Raw genomic sequence first — 21674 nt, 5'->3', positions numbered from 1 at the left:
AACCTGGAGCTCACAAATTGTCTTAACTGGCTTGAGCAAGTCCCAGGAATCCTTGCGTCTTTTCCCTCCCCAGTGGTGGAATTACAGGTGCACACCACCATGTTCTGCTTTTTACATGGATTCCAGGAGTCCAAATTCAGATCCTCATAATTATGCAACCGGCATTTTACCAAGTGAGCCATTTCCCCAATGCCATATAGTATTTATATCAATTTTGTGTGGGTGTGCACATGTATGTGCGTACGCACATGCCCATGCATGCATTCATTCACTAAAGATTGAACCCAGAGCCTGTGTGTGTAAGCACGCCTCTAAATCATATGCCCATATCAAATTAAAGCAATCAACAATTGAAAAAGAAGCAATCTCCCTCTTGAAGGCTAACTTGAAAACTATATTGCAAGCATAAGTAAATCGAACTTATAACTTAAATCCTAAATATGATTTTTGCAAATTAACCAATAGAACTGAAGAGAGTTGTTTAGATATTATAAAATAAGACAGCAAAAGAGTATTTCTGAAGATTTATTGAAGCAGTAACAAGTTGGTCAGAGATTTACTGGAAAAACAAAGCAGTTTTAATGGTATTCAAAAATACTTTAAAAAGTATTCTAGCACAAGATTTTCTTCGTAAACTAGATTATTTTGTAAACCTTTTCTACGTCTTTTAGGGGTGTCAGTTGTTATGTGCTGAGCTGGTCTCTATCCCAAATCTATCTTGCGCTCCTGAAAAACTGCAGTAAAGGCACTTGAAAGCTGTTTTCCTAAGATACAATTTTTTTTTTCCTTCTTGCTGGTACTGCGCTGTTGCATCAAGGGTGTGCAATTTTTACTCAAGGTCATCGTGATGCTGAGAAGTCTCATTGATCACCTGCTCAAAAAAGAAACAAAAAATCAACTCATGGTAAGAAGATACAGCCCTAATCAGACAGAATGTGTTGAGTAGGCGGGGAGGTTATGCTGACTCTTCAGAACAAGGGTCATAGGGAGATGCATAGGCAGGGCGGCCTCTTCCTGCAGAACATAGAAGTATCCAGTGGAGGGTTGTGGTGTACAAAAGAATGCTTGGAAACTGTGTTTAGAAAGTTGGCCTTAGCAATCCTAAACACAAAGCTCAAAAGTAACTAAGGCATATGAAGAGATATGGCAAATGCTTTTTGTAACCTCCTGCAAGGCTGTGCGTTTATAATTATAATTAATTGTAACTATTTATAATTATAATTAATTGTAACTATGTCTTCCATGACATGGAGTGGTAACAAGAACCTGATTGTCCATATGCAGGTCCTTGTACTATATAAACAGGTGACGGTCTGTATGGAAAATTGTATGTCCAATGTCAAACCAGCCCTGATATCATGGATGTTATTAAGTGACACACTTTAATGCAGCTCATGTAAGAGGTACCTTAAGGGTGTTTTACTCCCATTTCAATGTGCAAACTATGATTGCAGAAAGATTACTGCCTTATCCAAGATCAAATAAATAGTTGGTCCTTATATTGGTAGAATTGGGAGCTATTCTTCCAGTATACATGGGGACCCCTTAAGTTGGCTGCCTGCATCTGATATATCTGCTTGCTAACTTAAAGGGGAACAACGCATATTTAAAATGGCTGTTAATTTATTCACTATTCCTTCTTTTTAAACTTTCCCATATTTTATCTAAAAAATACCCACCTGTCCATCTCTGGTTTCAACCGTCTTAATCAGGAGTGTTCTTTTTGAGTGGGTGTCAACCAGAGGAAGTGACTCCAGGTTAGTTTCTGAATTAAAACAAAAAAAAGGCAAGAAAATAAGAAAAAATTTAAAATGTTACCATTTTACCCAAAGCACTATGACTTTATTTTTGTGGTTATTTACTCATACATAATCCTATAAAGCACTATCTGTTTGAATACACAGCACCTAAGGCCTCCTTCATTCAGGACGAAAGTAGGTAGTAGTTTACTGAGTTTGCCATTAGCAGGAAGCAAACTGGAGTCTACACTTAACAGCGAATCGAAAGCAAGAGTGCACCTGAGTTTGAAACTTAGGGTGTTAGGCTAGGAGTATAGCTCTGTGGATTTAGTTTAGCTTACTCCCCTGAATTTGGTCTCCAGCAGTCGTCAAAACAATAATAAAAAAGGAAATGTGTCCAGTACCAAATTGTCAAGCCTGAAAAAATACATGTAAGTAGTATTATACAGAATGAGCCATTGTATTCATAGCTAAATGTGTGTGTGTGTGTGTGTGTGTGTGTGTGTGTGTGTGTGTGTGTAACAGAAATTAAACAAAAAGAAGCCATGAATTGAAAAGAGAGCCATATATTTCAGGGGGTGGTACATGGAGGGTTTGGAGAGAAGAAAAGGGAAAGGGTACATGATTTAATTATGTCATAACCCCCAAAACCAAAAACAAATATTTTGAAGATAAAATGGGTATATACATATATTTATAAAAGAGAAATCATGTTTCATTGAATTTTCTTCAGAAAAGTTCAGTTCAATCAAGAATGACTAAAATGTGGAGGTTGTACTACAGGCAGAGTAAATGGTTACAGCCTTGTGACATTTTTTTCTCCATAAAATGAAACAATGTACTTACCTCTCAGGTTCAGGGAAGAAAAGTTTGGAAGAGGCAGAGAAATCCTATAAAAAGAGAAAGAAACAAACAAAAAACTTGAAAACAGAGCACTTCAAGAAGAAGGAACAAGTTCTCACACTTCTTGTTTTCATTAAATAGAAAACTCTGTTGCTGTTAGCAACTTGTTTAAGAACCTTCTGCTCACACTTGGTCTCACTGGCCCTCTTAAATTACTGAGAGCAGTTATTTTTCCATGCAGGGACATGAACTAGAGGAATTATAGAGGGGAAAAGTATTGACTTTGGCAAGGCTGTGGATTCAAATCTACTCTGCTATCAATTAGCGCTGACCACAGTGAGTTAAACTCTTTCAACCTTTAAGTTTCTCATCAATATGGTCGCTAGGTTAACTGAGATGGACCTAGAAAGACTGTGAGTTACTAATTCACACATTTGCCTTCTGTACCTGCTCTCCTCTCCTTCCAGCAGCTTCCTGTAGGTGGCAATCTCAATGTCAAGGGCCATCTTAACATTGAGCAGGTCTTGGTATTCACGAAGGTGACGAGCCATCTCCTCCTTCATGTTCTGGATCTCATCCTGCAGGCGGCCAATAGTGTCCTGGTAGTTAGCAGCTTCAAGGGCAAAATTCTCTTCCATCTCACGCATCTGGCGCTCCAAGGACTCATTCTGCAGAAAGGAAGTATGACTTTTCATGTGATTTCCCAGAAAATCCAGCTGTTCCCAGAAATATTCATAAATCACGTGCAGTAATTCTATTAATGGTAGATGCCCACTAGCTTTGAATAGAGAACACAAGCACCCAATTCTATGTTTTGCTTTATTGAGATAATTTTTACATGAAGCCTAGCTTAACCCTGAGTTTATAATCCCCCTACCTCATTCTCCAGAGTGCTGAGGTTACAGGAGTAACCTCTAAAATTCCTCTTATTACAATCAATAACATATGTAAGCTAAGACTTTCAAGGTACCCATCAAATTATTCTTAAAACGATCTTGATAATTTATTCTTTGAATGAATGTGTGTGTGTTTGTGTGCGGTGTAGGTGTGTATGTGTATGTATGTGTGTGTATGTGTGTGAGTGTGTGTGTGTATAGGTGTGTGTGTGCGCGTGAGCGTGCTCGCGCGTATGTGTGTATGTTTAATTTATTTGTACAGGTCTCACTGTTAACCTAGTCAGCAGAACAGTACTGAGCACGGCATTTTCTCCCCTTTGCTGCCGTGTGGTACTCACAGTGCCTTTAAGGGCATCCACTTCGCAGGTGAGTGACTGCACCTGTCTCCGGTATTCGTTTGACTCCTGCTTTGCCTGGCGCAGAGCATCGTTGTTCCGGTTGGCAGCCTCAGAGAGGTCAGCAAACTGTCAAGAAGGAATTAGAAATGAAGGTTGCTCACTTCCGTGACTTTTCACTCTCTTAGAAGAGCCATCTTTATCCTGCCTCTACATTTCCTATAATTTGTCTGAACGTCTCTTTGGAAAGCCAGGGGAAGAGAAGCAGCAACAGCATTGCGTTTTCAGTCTTTGCTCTACTGCAATGCTTTTCGAATGGTGGCGGTCAAGAGCAGGGGAGTAAGGTATTCTTTGAAGTCACGGAAGACAATGAGTGGAAAGAGAGTCTGCCATACTAAAGGAAGCTTTGTGAATGGGGTTGGGGAGTGATGCTCTGAAACAATGGCGATACAAACTAAAGCCGATTCTGAGTAGAGCTGAAGGTTACTAATGGAATGAGAGGCACTATTTGAGAGCTAGAGGTTCTTGCTACTCTGGCTCACTTCATACCTTGGACTTGTACCATTCCTCTGCCTCCTGGAGGTTCTTGGCAGCCACGCTTTCGTACTGCTGACGGACATCACGCAGGGCAGCAGTGAGGTCAGGCTTGGAAACGTCCACATCGATCTGGACATGCTGTTCCTGAATCTGGGCCTGCAGCTCCTGGATCTCCTGCGGAAAGAACGGACACACAGAGGTCGTAGACAACACGGTTGCAGCTTTGTTCATCCACAGAAATTGGTGTCACTTACTTCATCGTGCAGTTTCTTCAAAAAGGCAATTTCTTCCTGCAAGGATTCCACTTTCCGTTCAAGGTCAAGACGTGCCAGAGAAGCATTGTCGACATCCTATTTCGGAAAGAGAAAAGAATGATGTGGAAGATGCTAAAGTCTATCCTTTAACTTTTTTATATTAATTCTTTTTTCATTTTATGATATGTATATGGGTGTTTTGCCTGCATGTATGTAAGTATACCATGGGCATGTATCCATGAAAGCCAGAAGAGAGAATCAGATCCCCTGGAACTGAAGAAGGGTGTGGGCAGCTCTATGGCTTGCTGGGAATTGAACTCCAGGTCCCCTAAAAGAGTAGCCAGTGCTCTTAACCACTGACCCATCTCTACAGCTCCTTATTTATTTATTTGTTCAAAAATTAATCATTTGAACCCATTCTCCATATTATAGAAAAGGTGCTGAAAAATCTCATGACCCTTGATAAATTTATAAATCATTTAGGGTCAAATTCCAATATTCATTCTTAGCTATAAAAATGAGTAGAAAGCCATTTTGTTGTATTGAAGCTCACTAGTAGACAAACTAAAAATAAATACATGTATATGCATGATGACATGGTATGGTGAACTATATTGAGTCCACATTTCTGGTTCAAAATGTTATTATCAGTTTTAAACCTGAAAATCAGTGTCACATTTAATAATGTAATTTTGTGATGAAGTAGTTGATGCGATTCTGCAACTTCATGTCTGCATGAGTACACGGTGTATAAAAATGAAAGCTTTAAAAATAAAAATAAAATGTCTTTTAAAGTGGGGCATAGTGGAAGAGTATGCTGTTCTTTTAGAGGATCTGGGTTTGGTTCCCAGCACCCACATCTAGCAGCTCATAAAGGCTTATAATTCCAGCTCCAGGGGATCAGATGCCCTCTTCTGGCCTGGTGCATGCCTGCATAAATGTCCTTTACACTCAAACAGACACAAACACATACACATTTTAAAAAATCTTTTAAAATTGAGCTCAGAAGGGTTAATATATATGCAAGCTCTTTTTGTTTCTTGCATTCAAACTTTCAAACACTTAGCTTTGGGATTTAGAGCAAGTGTTTAGTTATCTGGCTTTCAGGTTCCCAGGCTAGACTCCTATCAAGTAGTAATTCATTGTTCAAATTCAGGTCATGTATTTGCAGAGAGATGCTCATCAGGCAAGAAGGAAAAGAAACTTAATCTTAAACTATATTGTTTTGCCTTCTTTGATTTTTTTTTATGTATAAAACACCCTGGCTCAGCCTATAGGGTATTTCTGTCTTTCTCATTCATCACTATATCATTTCAGTGACTTTGCCTGTTTTAGGATTACAGGTCAAAACACTTATAATAAATTTATACTTAGACTTCTTTAGAGAGTTTATAAGGTGATCTATTTTAAGGCAGAATGTGCAATCTTGCATGTGAAATGTAGTTTCCTTTCAAGGGAATGCTGAAATACTTAAGTTCCTTCTCGTGTAAGCAATTATATTTGCAGTATAGTTTATAGCTATAATATTGAGTTACTCTATCAGCCTCAAAGAAAACACTAATTAATAAAAAGAAAATAAGAACCTAAATAGTAGTATCATTTCATTTCTGACTCCTGCTAAGCCCTCAAAAAGATATAAATGATATTAGACTAATCTCCTTGAAAAAGTTCAATGAAATGTGTCGTTTCATTTAAATGAATGAAACAATTTTATTTAGTCCACAAATAAGCAATGCTACATATTAATTCAGTGCTTTGCAGAAAGCATTGCTTGGGTGGTGACCATAAATGCCCAGTGACTAAAAGGAGCTGCCTAGTCATCTACTGCCATTAAGGATGTAAATACCTTCAGAACGTTACTCTAGAACATTCATCCCTAGAGTTTTGCTGTTGATCCTAACAAGTGTTTCAAATGACAAGACTGTATTGGCCATCTGTCCGGTTTGGGATGCTAAGGTAATGCCCAACTTCGGAACAAAAACAACAAATAAATCCTCCCTTCACATAACACTCCATTCAGTTTAGGGTTTAATTTTGTTTGTAGAGGGTGCTAATGAGTCTACAACCCCTAAAAGGGGGCCTCTCCAAATGTGAGGGAGGACTTTAGCTTTAAGAACTTTGTGCACCACATACCCTCACAAGCCTGGGCCAGACACTAGATAACGGATGTTAGCAAATACTTGTGTCCAATTGGAACTGTGGTTACGTCATTATATATTCAATAAGAATGTAGCCTGTTGCAAAGCCGCTCTGGGAACACAAAGGCCCCTATTATTCCTGTCCAGAGCCACCGCATTTGCCAGAATGTCCCTATCTACATTCCATAGCGAAGCCCATAGAAACCTTTAACACCCTTGAGCCACGGGAACAGATGGCTTCTTTGCACCCTTGTTAGATTACAAACATAGTTGTGCAATGATCTTCGGCTAACTTTCACGCAGCGCAAAACTTCGAGCGAAGAAATGAAACTTGGCTTAATTCCAGTTAAACTTTCTCATCCTCCAGAGTATTCTACATTTTTAACTGGGGGAAGCAACTGTGCTTTTTTATGACCTTGTGAAAGTTAGCCAATGTCACTTTCACAATTCAAAACGTAACCAAATTGTAGCCATTCAATATCAGAGTGTCCATATGTTTCAAAAATGAAAGGAAAAAAATGTTTTTGGGGGTGTGTGGGGGGAGGATAAGAAAAATCTGGAAACAAAGCAGAAAATAAAGCCTTCATGTTTCAAGGACTGGCCTAAATAGTGGAGTTTTTCCATCTGTGCACTTTCCGCCACCAGGGGGCTTTACCCGCAGACTTGAAGTTCTGCACTTTTTAAAATCTGGGCGAAGAAACTTTTTAGAACTGTGCGCGCGTTGGCTCCATGGACTGGGGCTGCATGGGAAAGAGAAGTCTACAGACCTGTCTGAATGACTGCAGGGTGCTCTCGGCTTCCTCTCTCTGGAGCATCTCCTCCTGCAATCTGAAGCAGCAGCACGTTAACCAAAGGGGAACTGGGAAACCGCCAGGGGCGGGGCGGCCACACCCAACCGCTAACGCTGCCAAGCCTCAAAGCCAGGGCTGCTGTGACACCTCCACCGACAGCAGCGACTGCGACTAGTGGTGGAGCTGGCAGCTCTCTGCAGGTGTTAGCTGGAGTTGGGGCACCCTGGAAAAGACAATCACTGTCCTTCCCTACAAGTATGGCCAATCCCCTGTCCCAGCATCTTAGATGCCTTTGCCATCTCTTTGTCTGGAATCCTTCACACCCATTCTTTCCTCCTGTCTGGTAACTGTAAGCCCACCAGAAGGATCTAACACACTTTCTAAAAGTTCAATGGAAGTGCTTGACTTAGACGGAAAGAGAAATGTTCACTGCAAAGTTTAAGTTCAGGGTGGGGCCCGCTTCCTCTGCGATCCTCCAGACAACCGCCGCCCCAGCCACATCCCCAAGGGCGTGGCAGCCCCAGCGCAGGGCCCAGGACACCCCTCCCTCCGACCCCCCTACCACTCCCGTGGGTCAGATCTTACTTCTCTCGCAGTCGCATGATGTCCTCGGCCAGGTTGTCCCGCTCCACCTCGACACGGGCCTTGTCATTGGTGAGCTGATCCACCTGCCGGCGCAGCTCCCGCATCTCCTCCTCGTAGAGGTCGCCCAGGCGCGACTTGCCCTGGCCCTTAAGCTGCTCGAGCTCGGCCAGCAGGATTTTGTTCTGCTGCTCGAGGAAGCGCACCTTGTCGATGTAGTTGGCGAAGCGGTCATTCAGCTCCTGCAGTTCAACCTTCTCGTTGGTGCGGGTGTTCTTGAACTCCGTGTTGATGGCGTCGGCCAGCGAGAAGTCCACCGAGTCCTGCAGCAGCCGCACGCCCGGCACGCTGCTCCGCAGGCGCACGGCGGAGGACCGGGTCACATAGGCGCCACCGGGGGACGAGGAATAGAGGCTGCGGCTAGTGCTGGGGCGCAGTGCGCTGCCCAGGCTATAGGTGCGGGTGGACGTGGTCACATAGCTCCGGTTGGAGCTGGGCCGGCTCGATGTGCCGGAGCCACCGAACATCCTGCGGTAGGAGGACGAGGACACAGACCTGGTGGACATGGCTTCGAAGGACAAAGGTGGGCTGGCTTGCTGCGGCTGCAAGAAGAGAGTGAGGGCGCAGTGGCTGAGAACCGTAGGAGCGCTGGGGTCTCTGGGGTCCTGGAGCAAAGAGTGGCAGAGGACTGGACCCCGCCAAGGGCGCTGCTTTTATACCACTGTTAGGAAAGAGGGTCCCCTCCCACTTCCATCCTAGCCGCCGAGCAAGCCAGCCAATGGGGACCCGGAAAGAAGTGAGGAAGGAGGGGTGCGGGGGGGGGTTCCCCTCGAGCCTTCCTCCTGGGCTGTCGGGGATCGCGCACAGTCCCTTACTACTTGGAAGGGCTAGGACTTTCAGGGGCTTTCCGGATGATCACCAAAACTCTGACCACCCTTGGGTGCGGAGAAAGAAGGGATCGCGGGAAGGATTCATGGGGGAAGGGGGGCTCCGGAAAGTTGAGTAAAGCGATCCTTGGCACTGGGCCAAAGGGGCGTGGGACTAGGCGCGCCCGTAGGAGGGGCGTGGTCGCAGAGCTGCGGTCTTCTGGGACTGGGTGGGTGGGGAGATCCGTGAGCAGAGGAGCAGGAAGAGCCAGCAAAAAGCGGTCCTGCAGATCGGAAGGCGGGGAGAGAGAAACAAAGAGGGCCCGAGATTGGGGGTGGAGAAGCACACAGCCCAAGATATCTGGCTCAAGGCCGGACGCTTGCTCGGATCCTTTGTAAAGGGCTTCTTTGGGGTGGTCGTATCCCCTGGTCTAACGGACTCTGTCCAACTCCAGAGGATCAGAATCCACTGCCTCCGGAGTAGAGCTCAGGGGACAGGGGTGGGGTCGTTGAGTCAGTGGACGTGACTCATGGAGCCCTGAGAGTGTGATCGTCTAGCGGTTCAGGAAAACCGTTAGTTGAGATTGACTCCAGACTCCAACAACGCTAAACTCATTGTCCCAAGTTTTAAACCAACTTTGAGCGCGATCGCTCTTGTGATTGTTGCGGAAGCATGGAGAGTTCTCCTTAGGAAGAAGCTCTTGCAGACCAGGGAGAGCCACAAAACACATCCCACCCCTCTCAGACCGCAAAAGCACTCAGAAAGGCTTTTCTTGCTAAGTCTCCCTGCCGCGCTTCCCTCTCTCTCTCTTCTCTTCTTCCTGCATGAAACCACACCCTAAATTCTGGGTGAAAGAGGAAACTACTTTGGTAGTTTCAAAAGCAAGTCAGTGATCATGGGCTTTTCTGAAAGTGGACTTTATTAGAAGATAACCCAAGTAGGATAAGAATTCATTAGATGTTGCAAAAAAAAAAATCTAATTCGATGAATGAGTTCTGATGAAAGGCAGTTATGTAACTCAAGTGATAGACTGAAGAAACAAGTTTCTGTATATGTTAGAGCAGCGATGCAGGGGACAAGATTCTAGTGACTTGTCTGGAAAATGTCACAGATCCTATTTTCCGCAAAGAAAAATCATGAAATCTAACTTGAAACGGAGACAGCTGTTCACAGAACAAAAGGTTCAGAGTGTGTTGAGATTCAGCGACTGTCACCTTTTCAGAGGGAAAACGCCCAACTCAAGGCTATTGCTTCCCTGTTAGCTACTAGGCAAGACTAAGTAAGGGGTATCGGTTCTCCGAGGGAGATGGAGTTTCAGGAAAGGGAAGTCAGGTCCTTTGTGATTAGGCACGGATAGAAAAATTACAGTTGCTTTTGGTGGAGATGTGTGGAATACTGAAACAATTTAAAAAAAATGGGAGGTAGGTTCATTGGTGAACAGAGAAGGAAAAAGAGCTTGTGTTGTGTTGTATTTTTGCTTTTGTTTTTCTTTGGAGCACAGAGTGTTCCCAGCTTACCTGGCAATTAAGAAAAGCAGTTTGGGGACACGTGCAGGTTTTATGCTAGCTTTTTGTAAGAGACTCTTTGAAGCAACCCTGTGCTTACCTCATCTCAGGCAGTTCTGGGAATGTGGCTGCCAAGGTTGCAGGCTGCAGGACCCTCTGGGACCTAGCTCTCCTGCTGTGGCTTTCTTTATTCTCCTTTCAATGAGAGGCTGTGGGTCCTTCCCAGAGAGCATTCCCCGGGTTAGCCTGTGCCTCACGTTACCATTCTGCATACTGAGAGCCTTTTATTCAAGCCACTGTTCAGCAAATGTCACCATTGTGAGATTGCTTGGAATGGCTCAGGCTGAGGAAAGTGATTTCCCTGTGGGAAGGAGGGAGGGTAGCCTTCCTCCTACATGGTTTGTTGATCCCAGGGCAGTGCAGTGGCTTTGTCAGGGGACTCTTGCTGAAATGAGTCACTGTGGAAAAAGAGGACTGGGTTCTGGTGTGGCGTGGCAGTGTGCCATGTGGGCACCCACAGCAAATTCCTCAGGTTGTGATGACTCCTTCAGTAGGCTCTGGTCCTCTTCATCACCTAAAGGCGATCCCTTCTCCTGGCCTGTTTCCCTTTTGTAGCTTCAGGTACATCTATGAATATTCCCTTCTACTGTTGATATGTTTGCTGATATGGTGACGGAGTTTAGAGACATGTACAGCATTTCTGACAGCTTTTTTGTACATGAGTCTTTGAAGCAATCAAACGTGCTTCAAACGTGTGTGTTGATCTTCAATTCATTCTTCCTTTTAAGAAGTTTTTAGAGGGTAGAGAAGTGAAAACTGCTACAAAAATATTTGTACTCATTCATGGAGAAGAGAAGTCGTTAGATTTCAAAGTGAATTTTCTTCATCACACTCGTGTATGCCCGTACACATATGCACACATGCAAATGTGCACACACACTCATATCACTCTCTCTTGTCCTCTCTCTCTCTCTCTCTCTCACACACACACACACACATGCAGAGAGAGAGAGAGAGAGAGAGAGAGAGAGAGAGAGAGAGAGAGAGAGAGAGAACACTTTATCCACTAGGTGATATTCACAAAAAAGAGAAATTAGTATGTTGGAGTGTGTATTCTTGCCATCATTGACTGTGTGCTTATTTTTGGAAGAAAACAGTCCATGAGCATAGCTTTCTTAGTTTTCATGTTTATTTTTGATTGCGATGAAAACCTGTCTCAGAGGTATTTTTAAATCTGGACTTATGTGTGATACTGGTTTATATATAAATAAGTGAATGGTCATGTGATTTGTAGGTCAGGCACAAACACTATCGGAGTATTTAGCAGAGTGATTTTGGAATTTGCAAGCTATGGCCATGTCAGTTTAACATGATGATTTGAGCTGACGGATCAGCCAGCCGTGAGGACTGGAGCTTAGTGGCCTATCGAGTTTTGGGAGAGCTGCCTACAGGAAGTCTCGTCAAGAGGACTGGCTGCAGGTAGCAGATCCTTCTGCATGAATACTAGAAATGACACTGTGGGAAAAATAGGCAAAGCAATGTAAACCTGTAATCCTTCTACTTAGAAGCTAGAGCCAAGAAGATCAGAAGTTTGTGGCCATTTTTTTTTTTCTACATAGCTATTTCAAGGACAGCCAAGGATCCTCGGAATCCTGTTTTCCATCTAAACAAACAAACAAAACACCCACAAAGGCATAAATATCATGTAGCATCTTATACACATACATAAATTTTATGTCTCAAAATTAAAATCAAAGAGGCTAAAATCAAGGCAAACCCTAAGTCATTATAATGAAGATAATAACACAAGTGCTTTAGCTTTGTTCTTACAGGATCAAAGCTGTTCTATGTACATTGAATTTAACTTAAAATTGCCATTCATCAAGCTGCTCTTGACCATCCGTTTCAGGAAGGTGTTATCTCTTTTGTTTGATTTCATGGTGTTGGTTAGCATACAATCGTCCAATTCATGGACAGCATTTTCTAAGACATTTACTATGTCTTAGAAACTAAACAGGCAGGGCCATTATACGATATCTTGTTTGTAGGTGCCATATTCCTGTGGAATTTGGTCCGGTCATAGAACAGGTACTTTACATCACTGAGCATAGTCAATATTGATGGGGATGTGTTTTCACCTTTACTCTATATGCATACCTTTATTAGGAGTTAAACATTTTCACTTAAACTCCTCCCTGTTTCTTAAGTAGTATTCTAAGCAAAATTAGACATAGCTCATCTCACGCCCTAAAACCCACCATCCACAGCAATTCCTCAACTTCACTTGTTGGGGCACTACCCTGAGGAAACAGGACAGGATACTTCGACATCACTACTCCCTTACTTCGTATCTCTTAGGTCCGGTAGCAACAAAGTCCCGCTGATACCCACAGCCACACATCTGTTACATTGCTGTCAATCAAGTTCAAGTGCATAACTTCCTTTGTATCTCCTTTCTGTGGTACCACAGCTGGATTTCCCCTTTTTCCAGATGTTCAGTATTTCACCAAAGTATCTGTCTCAGGTCATAACCCCCTTTTCTTAAAGGTTTTGCTTTTGAAACTCCAAGCTGATCTAGAAAGGATTATGCATCCCTTTGCCAGGACATGGGCTCCAAGAGATGAAAGTTTTTTCAGTCCGTTTTTCACTATTATCTTTCCATCGGTGAGAGAAAAATGTTTGCTGAGTCTGTGAATGAAAGGGAAGGGAATACGGCTAATATTCAATGCCATTTATCACATTCATGCACTATGCTTGTCACATTTGGCGTGATAGAATTTAAACTTTTTGGTAAGTTATGATCAATATCGTTTATTAATTTATTCAGAATATATTTATTGGACATTTAGCCAGTGCTGTGCACACTGCCACAAACTGGAGATGGCAGGTGTGGCCATGTCTTCTTGCAACATTATATTGAGTCTGTGAATATACATATGGTACAACAGAGACAGTACTCAACAAATTTTAAGTTCTAATAAAGACAATGATGCCCATAGATTAAAAAATAATCTGTATTCATTTTTCCACTGTATTCCACACTTCTTAAAGAGTGAAGAAAGTCAGACACATTTCCTACATGTACGAAGGAGTTAAGAAGCAGATGAGAAGTCAGATCTGGTGGCTCATGCTCGTAGTCCCAGTACTTGGAAAATGGAGGCATTAGGTTGCATAGCAAGTTCAAGGCCAGCCTGAGCATCATGGGATATGCATAAAATGGAGGGTTTAGATGAAGAAATTATATCAATACGATGGAGATCAGAAAATGAATATAGTAAGAGACGTTTGAAGAATTTGTGTGGTTTCTACAGTAGGTCGTGGTGGAGAAAGGATTTCCTATGCTGGCCAATCAGTATAAGCAAAGATTGCTCGGATGAGAGAGTCCTGGGGGCTTTTAAGGAATACCAAGAATTTCAGAGTTGCTGGATTGTGAAGCAGGGGTGGGGGAAGGGAACTGGAATCCAACATGGGACCATGCTTTAGAAGACCAAATGCCAGGGAGAGGAGTTGGTAATTGACGCAGTGGGCAGTGGGAATTCACTGTGGTTTCTGAGGAGAAAGGCATACTTGTTGCTACATGTTATCCAGAATGAGCTGGGGAGACTGATTTGAGAGCTGTGTGTAGGAGATCAAAGGAAACTGAAGTGAAGGTGATTCTTAGAGGCTGAAGTTAGAAGAAAGACAGAAGCTAACACACCTCAGGGCTTTCCAGACAGAACAACTTAAAAATTAGCATATTCTAGGCAGAACAATATAGGTGGAAAATTAATTTGCAGCAAACCCGTTGTTTATTAAACTCTCCCACCAAGCTGGCTGTTTATTGTTCTCCTCAGTGTAGATTAACATCTCATAGAGGTGAGACAGAACTGTCTTCACTTTCACAGGGATGATAGCTCATGCTGGCTGTCTATTACTTCCTGCTATCTGCTTTCAGTTTGTTTGGTTTCTATGGATACGATAAAACTTTGGGCGTCTTCGGTATCTCTACAATATTCTGAAAAGATTAGGGGGAAAATGAACTCCAAGACATTCTTGTAGAGATGGGAAGGAAAAGCAGTTTTCGATAGAATTATACATAAAATCTAATTTCTTAATAGTCTTATTGCAATCTAAAATTGAGGAAGAAAGTAGAGAGTGGGTAGAAAGAAAAAAAACATTAGTTAATGTGCAGAAGGGAATCCTTGTGTAGACACCAGAACAATCCCAGCAGATGTTACATGGAGAAGTGAAGCTGGATGCTTTGGATTTCCCCCAGTTCACTTACTCTGGGAGTGGGAAGGGGGAGTAGAAGAGAAAGAAGATGGGGAACAAAAATCCCTGGCAGTCTAGTTATAAAGTTGAGATGCCATTTAACAGAGTCCTAAAAAAAAAAATGGTGCAGTGTAGTTATTTATCCAGACTACTGCAACAAAACTAATACATATGTGTCCAGTGTCTCATAATGTTGTTTTTATCACTTTTTAAAGGCTGGGAGAAAGATCATGCTAATATTAGAAAATTTGTCAATGACATTGGTATTCTGGGAAATTGCTAATTTGTGGAGGTCATATAGTTTCTAAGTAGTGGGAAGTTACTATTATTCTTCCTGGAAATATTTATGTGAGAGATCAGGAATAATAAAAAAAAATATTTTTTTGAAGCACGGTTTTCTTTTACAAAACTGAAAACATTCTTGTTACTTTTGTTTTATTTTGAAAGTCTCATACATATATACACTGTATGTACTGTGATTATATGACCCTCATTACCCTCTGCTAAAACGCCTTCCTTTCCATCTGAACCTTTTGTGATTTCCCAGTGGCTACAACATGAAAGAAAATCATACCCTCTCCTTCAGTGACAACAATCAATAGTTTCTTTGAAAGAGGTGGAGCTTCACTGGCGCCCTTCTCTTATATTCATGATGGGATGATGAAGGGCCCAATCTTATCCAGGTAACCACAGCTGCCTGGTGTTCATGGTCATGATACCCATACCATGTCTGAGTGACAGCATTTGATGGAGTTCTCCTGTATCTCCTCACTGTTAATTCTTTCTCTCTCCTGCTCTGTGATGTCCCCTGGGCCTTAGGGGATACAGATGATGTAAATGTTCCATCTAGGGCTGTGCATTAAACAGTTGCTTAATTTCAGCACTTCATCTATAGTTTTTGCAGTCACTGTCCTTTTCTACAAAATGGAGCTTTTCTGTTCCAGATTCAGAGGAACACTAGACTATGGCTATAAGCATAAATATTTAGAAGACAGTTTGACGATATTTTTAAAATAGATAACAACAGTAATACCACCCCCTTTCAACCTATAAAATCTCCAGATACAGATGCTTGGCCAGGTTTATAATACCAGGTGTGGATTCCTTTGTGTCTGGCAGGGCTCCTATCTAGTCACAACATTGTTAGTTGTCTACCAAATAGTAGAGCCACTACCACACCAGTACTCACAGCTTGCTTGGTGGTGCAGTAGAGTAGTATGCACATTCTGTAGCTTGGTGAGACTGTTGATAAGTTTCCTCCCCCAACAGCCTACACATCACCTTTGTGGTCGGATGCATGCTCATTATTGGCAGGGAGGGGGTGACGCTGGAGTCTCTTTGGCATTCTTGGTACAGTGTCTGTCTTTGCATTTCCCCCTGTTCTAAGAAAGCAACGGGACTAATTTTAATTCAGAGAACACTGTGCCCTTACTGAATCATCACAGGATTTCGGACATGTTAGGGTTTTCTGTGTAAAACTTATTCTCTACTTTTGACTCAACCTATCAGCATGAGTTGACAGGGATGCCACTTGGCCCTTCCATATAATTCAGTGATTGAAAATGCTATCCCCTCTTTGCTAGTGAAAATAGGATAAAGAGAGCAGAGTTTAAGAGTGTATTATTTCTACAAGTAAGAACAAGTAAGAACTTGTAAGAACAAGTAAGAACTTCTACAAGTAAGAACTCCATGGCTTATACACTTTCTGTTAGCTTGAATAGAAGGGAAGAGTTTTAGCACTTCAGTCCTTCACAGGATACACATTGTGCAATCTACGAACAATGCAAGAGTTGCAGTTAGTGAGAGGAAGCTCAAGACATCCAAGGGCACTCTGGAGTGTTCCAAGGCCAAGCCAAAGCGTTACTGATAATTACGTTTTCAATTTTTTTTTTTAGCTATCCAGTTTTCAACTGTTCTCATTCATCTTTTTGCTTTTTTGTATCATATTTTTTTTCTTAAGGAGTGCTTATCAACATTTGCTTCATCTAAAAACTAGAGGATGCATAGAGTATTGTGCCTGGGGAGGGGACGCAACACAGATTAACGGTGCCTACAGCAGTACCAAGGTGTAACTAAAAGGAAAAGCACGTGTTCGTATATTAAAATTCATATGTTAAAATGCCTTTGAAATTCTAAAGCAATAATGGCATGATTCTTAACAGATGGGGTTGCTCTGAGAGAACCAGGACCCATCCCTGCTCATGCATGTTGAGGACTTACATGGTCCAGGCTCCCTGCTTGGTGCTCAGGACACAAGAAGCTGAGAGGCTGGGTCTTCTACTTCTCTAAGACTCGCATAATGATGTGGCTGCCCTGAGAGCCAAGTGGATTTCTTCATAAAGTCAGAAGGCCCTGGGGAAACAACATTGACTTTTACTCCCCGAAATCCATGGAAATGTGAACTTTACTGTTTTGTTCTCCTTCGCAAACTGCAGTGTGAGTCTTCGTTGCTGGGTTACCAGCTAAAACACAAGCCCCACACTGTAGCCAGGGAAGTGCAGTTAGCAATTAAGTAAAGGAAATGACTGTGGGTTTGAAACCAACATAGTGTCCTGTTCTTCACTCACTGAAGCATCTCTGTTACTCAGACAACTTTATCACTAAGGAAGTACTTGTGACTCATCCTCATGCAGAGTGACTTATTTAAAAATCCGAGTGTTCGGTGACTGTACCATTATGTTTCTGTTTTCTACTCTTTGGACTAAGGCAGAAAAAACTACATTTGGACAGCACTTATTCATTGGCTGGCCCATGCATTATAGCACAATGGGCTCGTGGTGATCAGAATAAAAGGTCAGTGGCTCCCGCCGTATGTGATTGTATTAATGCTATTGCCAGAAGCTTATTTTCCAACAGGAAATAAAATAAGATAAATGCTTCTCATCAATTATTTCTTTTTACTGAATGTTATACACTATTTAAAATTATAGTCACACTTATGATATGAACGCAGAATTGTTTTATAGCATAGCATAAAATGCCTCATTTTCCTCCATAGAGATAAAAAAAAAAATAGAATTAAAAAACTCTTTTGGGAGGTGTCGAGAGGTGATGATTACATAAAGTAAGGAAATTACTTTGCCAGTCTCTTCAGAATTTACCTACTTGATTTTACAGATGTTGCTTATTGACAACGGATACTTTTCTGTGGGGGGGGGGAGGGGGAAGAAAAGAAGTTCTAGGAAAGGTATTGCTTAAAAGAATGGGTGGGTCGGGGAGCACCCTCATAGAGGCAGTAGGAGGGGGATGGATCAGGGATTTGGGGAGGGGAAACCAGGAAGGGGGGCAACATTTGAAATGTAAATGAATAAAATAACCAGTAAAAAAGAATGGATCTCCAATAATGTATCTGGATAATTACAAGGGGAAAAAAATCTTACCATTGACTGCCACAAGAAGCCAAAACCAAGGATGTGAGCTGGCTTCTGAGCTCCGCCCCTTCCCCTGCCCCCCTACAGGAATCCTCAGGCTTGGGCTCTGACTTTGCTAGGAACACGAAGGTGCCAGCCTCCAGTGTGGCTTGGACTGCTGAAACCCAATAGAATTGATTTGGGGACCCAGGCTATAAGATCCTGAGATCTTGACAGTGTCCTCTCAGCATCATTGTGCTTCTTCCCCTGTAACTCTTTTTCTGTTTCTAATTTGCTGGCTGGAAAGTTTTGAAAGAGGCAATGAGTCATGATAAATATTTCTCTTTTTCTTCCAGATAGAAGCTTCCAGCGGGAAGCCAAGTCATGTGGTTGATATGTGCCTGAGTCTTGCCATCCGAAGCACTTTCTGGAAGGAGCTATGGAAGCACTGTTGGGCGTGGGGGATGCTAGTACAGTGGTTCTCAAAATGTGGTACCCTGAGGGGATGCTAGTAGAGTGGTTCTCAAAGAGTGGTACCCTGACCTCCAGCATCAGCACTGCCTAGGAATTTGTCTCTACCTGAGACAAACCTGGGTGGAGCAGTAATCTGTGTTTTAAGAAGAGTAAGTGTGATTTCCAGAACTTTGATTCTAGTGAATCAGCTGTGCTTGTGGGCATATAGAGTATGACTCATATAGTGGTTGGAGATTGAGGGAAATTGGTTAGTCTTTGCTTATTAAGAAAGGAGGAAATGATTTTTAAGAAGCAGACTTTAGGTGGGTGTCATAGTGCTTGTCTGTAATCCCAGCACTTGGGAGATAAAGGCAAGAGAATCAGCAATTCAAGGCCACTCTTCATGACATAGTGAATTAAACATCAGCCTGGGCTACATTAGACAGTCCTCTTTCTCTGGCTCCAGTGCATTTGTGCCTGCAAGTGTGTGTGTGTGTGTGTGTGTGTGTGTGTGTGTGTGTGTGTGTGTGTGATGAATTGTTGGCCAGTGTTTGGGTATTTGTGCATGTGTGCATATATGTGTGAGGGCCAGAAATGTTCATCAGGTATCTTCCTGTTTCACGCTTCACCTTAGATTCTTTAGGACAGATTCTCTCATTGATTCTGAAACCTGTTGATTCAGCTAGACAGGCTGATCACTAAGTACCAAGGATCTCCCTGTCTTAGGCTTCTCACCTCCAGCATTGGGACTATAGGTGAATACAGCTCTGTGTGATTCTAGGTATCTAAAGTCAGATCTTCAGGCTTGCAAGACAAACACTGTCAGTGCTATTCCCTCAGCTTCAAAGCCCTATCTAAAAAATGTAACCTGTATTTTAGAAAGCATTAATATTTGACTTAAAAACAGAAAACATGTAATAAAAGGCTGGGCTTTCATTTGCACACTAATTGCTTGCACCAGCCTCCAAGAGTGGCAATCAAGATGAGCAGTTTATTTATGATAACACACACTATGACATGGTTCTGAAGTTCTAGAATAATTGTTCTATTAAGAGAACACAATCCTTTCCATAATAGGATAGGAATTTAACACAGCTTTATGAAATCATATGCTATTCTTATATTCTGCTGACTTAGCCAACTGCATCTGCCTCCTGAGATCTCAGTTTCTACATCTGAAGACCATATGTATTTTCATTCTGCATGACTTATCCCACTGGAATGTGACAAGGGATTCAGTGTGTGTGAGACACTGAAGTATTGTGAATACCAAGAAATGAAAGTCACAAAGATGGAAGATGATAGATATAGACACCGTTGCTGAGAGAGTAGTTAGAATTTGACACAAAAATTACCTGCTTATTCTAATTTCCCTGTCATCTATATGACTTTTGGTTTTGATTTGGTCATGTGTTATTTAGAATGTTTTAACCTAATTTTGTGAACTTCCAATTTTCATCTCTCTATCAAAATAGCACTAGTGAAAGATATGCACAGAATTATTGTAAAAATAAAAGTAGGTAAGTTAAGAAGGCAGATTTTTATTTTAAATTTATTTATTTACTTATACATCCCGACTGCAGTTTTCTTTCCTCCTCTTCTTCCTGTCCCCTCCGCCCACGTCTCCTCTCCCCTACCCTGTTTTATAAAACACAGACATTACCATTTTTGGATGTCATCCTTGGGATCTTTGTTATTTGATGTGTGGGTTGAAGAGGGTTCATGAATGTTGACATAATGGCATCACCCAGGAGTCGGGAGTAAGTCTGCAGATCAGCAGATTTTATAATCACTAAGATTATCTGTGTTTATTTGTATATTAATTCAGATTTAATGAAATGTTTCAACTTTCTTATGAAATGGGGAAGATCCACATTTGTTTCATTAAATAAAGTGAGTCTGAAATTTGTATTGTTTCAAGTAGGATATGTTCCATCTATTCTTTCAGGGAGAACTGAGGGGCTTGAGATGGATTTCAAACCAAAACAGGAGACACAGGAGTGGCGCTCAAAGGGAAATATAGATACAAATATTCCTGACACATCAGGAGACAAGAAGAGGTCCAGAATTAGGTTAAGAATGTAAGGTTCTCAAAAAAAAAAAAAACTATCATAAACCAACATAGAAGAGAGGAATACATATTTATTAAAAAGTTTGTTTCATTTCATTACTTTGTTTTGCATATGAAAATCAGTTTGTTAAACAAGAAGACGGAGAGTATAGGCATGGACTTTGCTCTTCTTCTGAAGGACCTCCTTGCTGAGTCAGCAAAGTAGACAGTGAAGAAAAAGTACATATATATACTTGACTCAGAAAATGAAACATTTTGTGCTTCATAAAACATAACAAACCTAAGTGGAAAAATGAATGGCGATGGTTTATAATATAATAAAATGACAGTGTGAAGAAATGAAAATAAAATATGATAATAAAAAATGAAATAAAAATAAAAATGAAAATAAAATGTGATAGTTGAATAGTAAATATATATTATTTCTGCAAAGAAATTACATATATCACAAGTAATTGACAAAATAAGAGAATTCCAAATGGCCAGTAAAAGAATAAACATCCTTGATGTCAATACAAAACAAGGAAAGGAAAACAAGACTTTTCACCCTTTAGCCTGTAAAATAAAGTATTTAATGTGAGTGATGCAGACAATAGGTCCAGGGCATTGCTGGTAGGATTTGGGGTTCTTCCCTTTCTGGAAATCAGTTCTGATCACAAGTTTAGTAAATAATTATATATTTTTAACACAGTCACCCCAAGTTCAGAGTCTCTGATGAAACCATCAGAAAGCTTTGAATGTTAATAGGCAGGCATGTTCATTTATACTGACTTTTGTACAGAGGAATTTTCTAAACATTTAATACAAAGAAGATAGGAAAATACAGTTTTGGATTTTATAAGCCATAGAAAAAAGGTGAAAAACATACCCAGAGTGTGTGAAATCAGTACGTGAGAGGACGGACACAGTCGGGGTTTAGATGTCCTTTGATATATACACTTGTGTGTGTTTCCTGCCTTCACAACAGTCAGGAAAGAGGACATTTAAAAGTTGGTGTGTCTAATGAAGTGCAGAGCCGACAACGATAAAATGTAAAGGGACTGAGGGGTGTGTGTGTGTGTG

General features: G+C 41.6%; 1 protein-coding gene and 1 long non-coding RNA gene across 3 annotated transcripts; one reads left to right on the top strand and one right to left on the bottom strand.

Annotated features, from left to right (window-relative positions):
• Window positions 1-512: 512 nt before the first annotated feature.
• Window positions 513-8837, bottom strand: Vim (vimentin). The gene is made up of 9 exons (XM_034509841.2): window positions 8119-8837; window positions 7510-7570; window positions 4605-4700; window positions 4363-4524; window positions 3817-3942; window positions 3030-3250; window positions 2586-2629; window positions 1680-1765; window positions 513-871 (listed from the first exon to the last, which is right to left on the bottom strand). The coding sequence occupies exons 1-9, from the start codon at window positions 8679-8681 to the stop codon at window positions 830-832; spliced, it is 1401 nt and encodes a 466-aa protein (XP_034365732.1). The 5' UTR covers window positions 8682-8837; the 3' UTR covers window positions 513-829.
• A 405-nt stretch (window positions 8838-9242) lies between these two features.
• LOC143443365 (uncharacterized) lies at window positions 9243-20450 on the top strand. 2 transcript variants are annotated; one of them, XR_013112299.1, is made up of 3 exons: window positions 9243-15421; window positions 16901-17531; window positions 18445-20450. It is a non-coding gene; the product is annotated as an uncharacterized LOC143443365 (long non-coding RNA). The 2 variants fall into 2 exon arrangements; XR_013112298.1 differs by lacking the exon at window positions 9243-15421 and having other exon boundaries at window positions 16100-17531.
• The last annotated feature ends 1224 nt before the right edge of the window (window positions 20451-21674 follow it).

Source organism: Arvicanthis niloticus, chromosome 8 (genome assembly GCF_011762505.2).
Source record: "Arvicanthis niloticus isolate mArvNil1 chromosome 8, mArvNil1.pat.X, whole genome shotgun sequence".
Lineage (NCBI taxonomy): Eukaryota > Metazoa > Chordata > Mammalia > Rodentia > Muridae > Arvicanthis > Arvicanthis niloticus.
The sequence above is the reverse complement of the archived record's forward strand: the minus strand, read 5'-3'. Positions and strand labels throughout refer to the sequence as shown.

What these genes read in the sequence shown, in the direction of transcription:
- Vim (XM_034509841.2), bottom strand. Translation starts at nt 8,681, where the DNA reads ATGTCCACCAGGTCTGTGTCCTCGTCCTCCTACCGCAGGATGTTCGGT. An exon ending in TTCTTCCCTGAACCTGAGAG is followed by an intron (nt 1,766 to 2,585) that starts GTAAGTACATTG and finishes GTTTTAATTCAG; the next exon opens with AAACTAACCTGGAGTCACTT. An exon ending in TTGAAACCAGAGATGGACAG is followed by an intron (nt 872 to 1,679) that starts GTGGGTATTTTT and finishes TTTTTTGAGCAG; the next exon opens with GTGATCAATGAGACTTCTCA.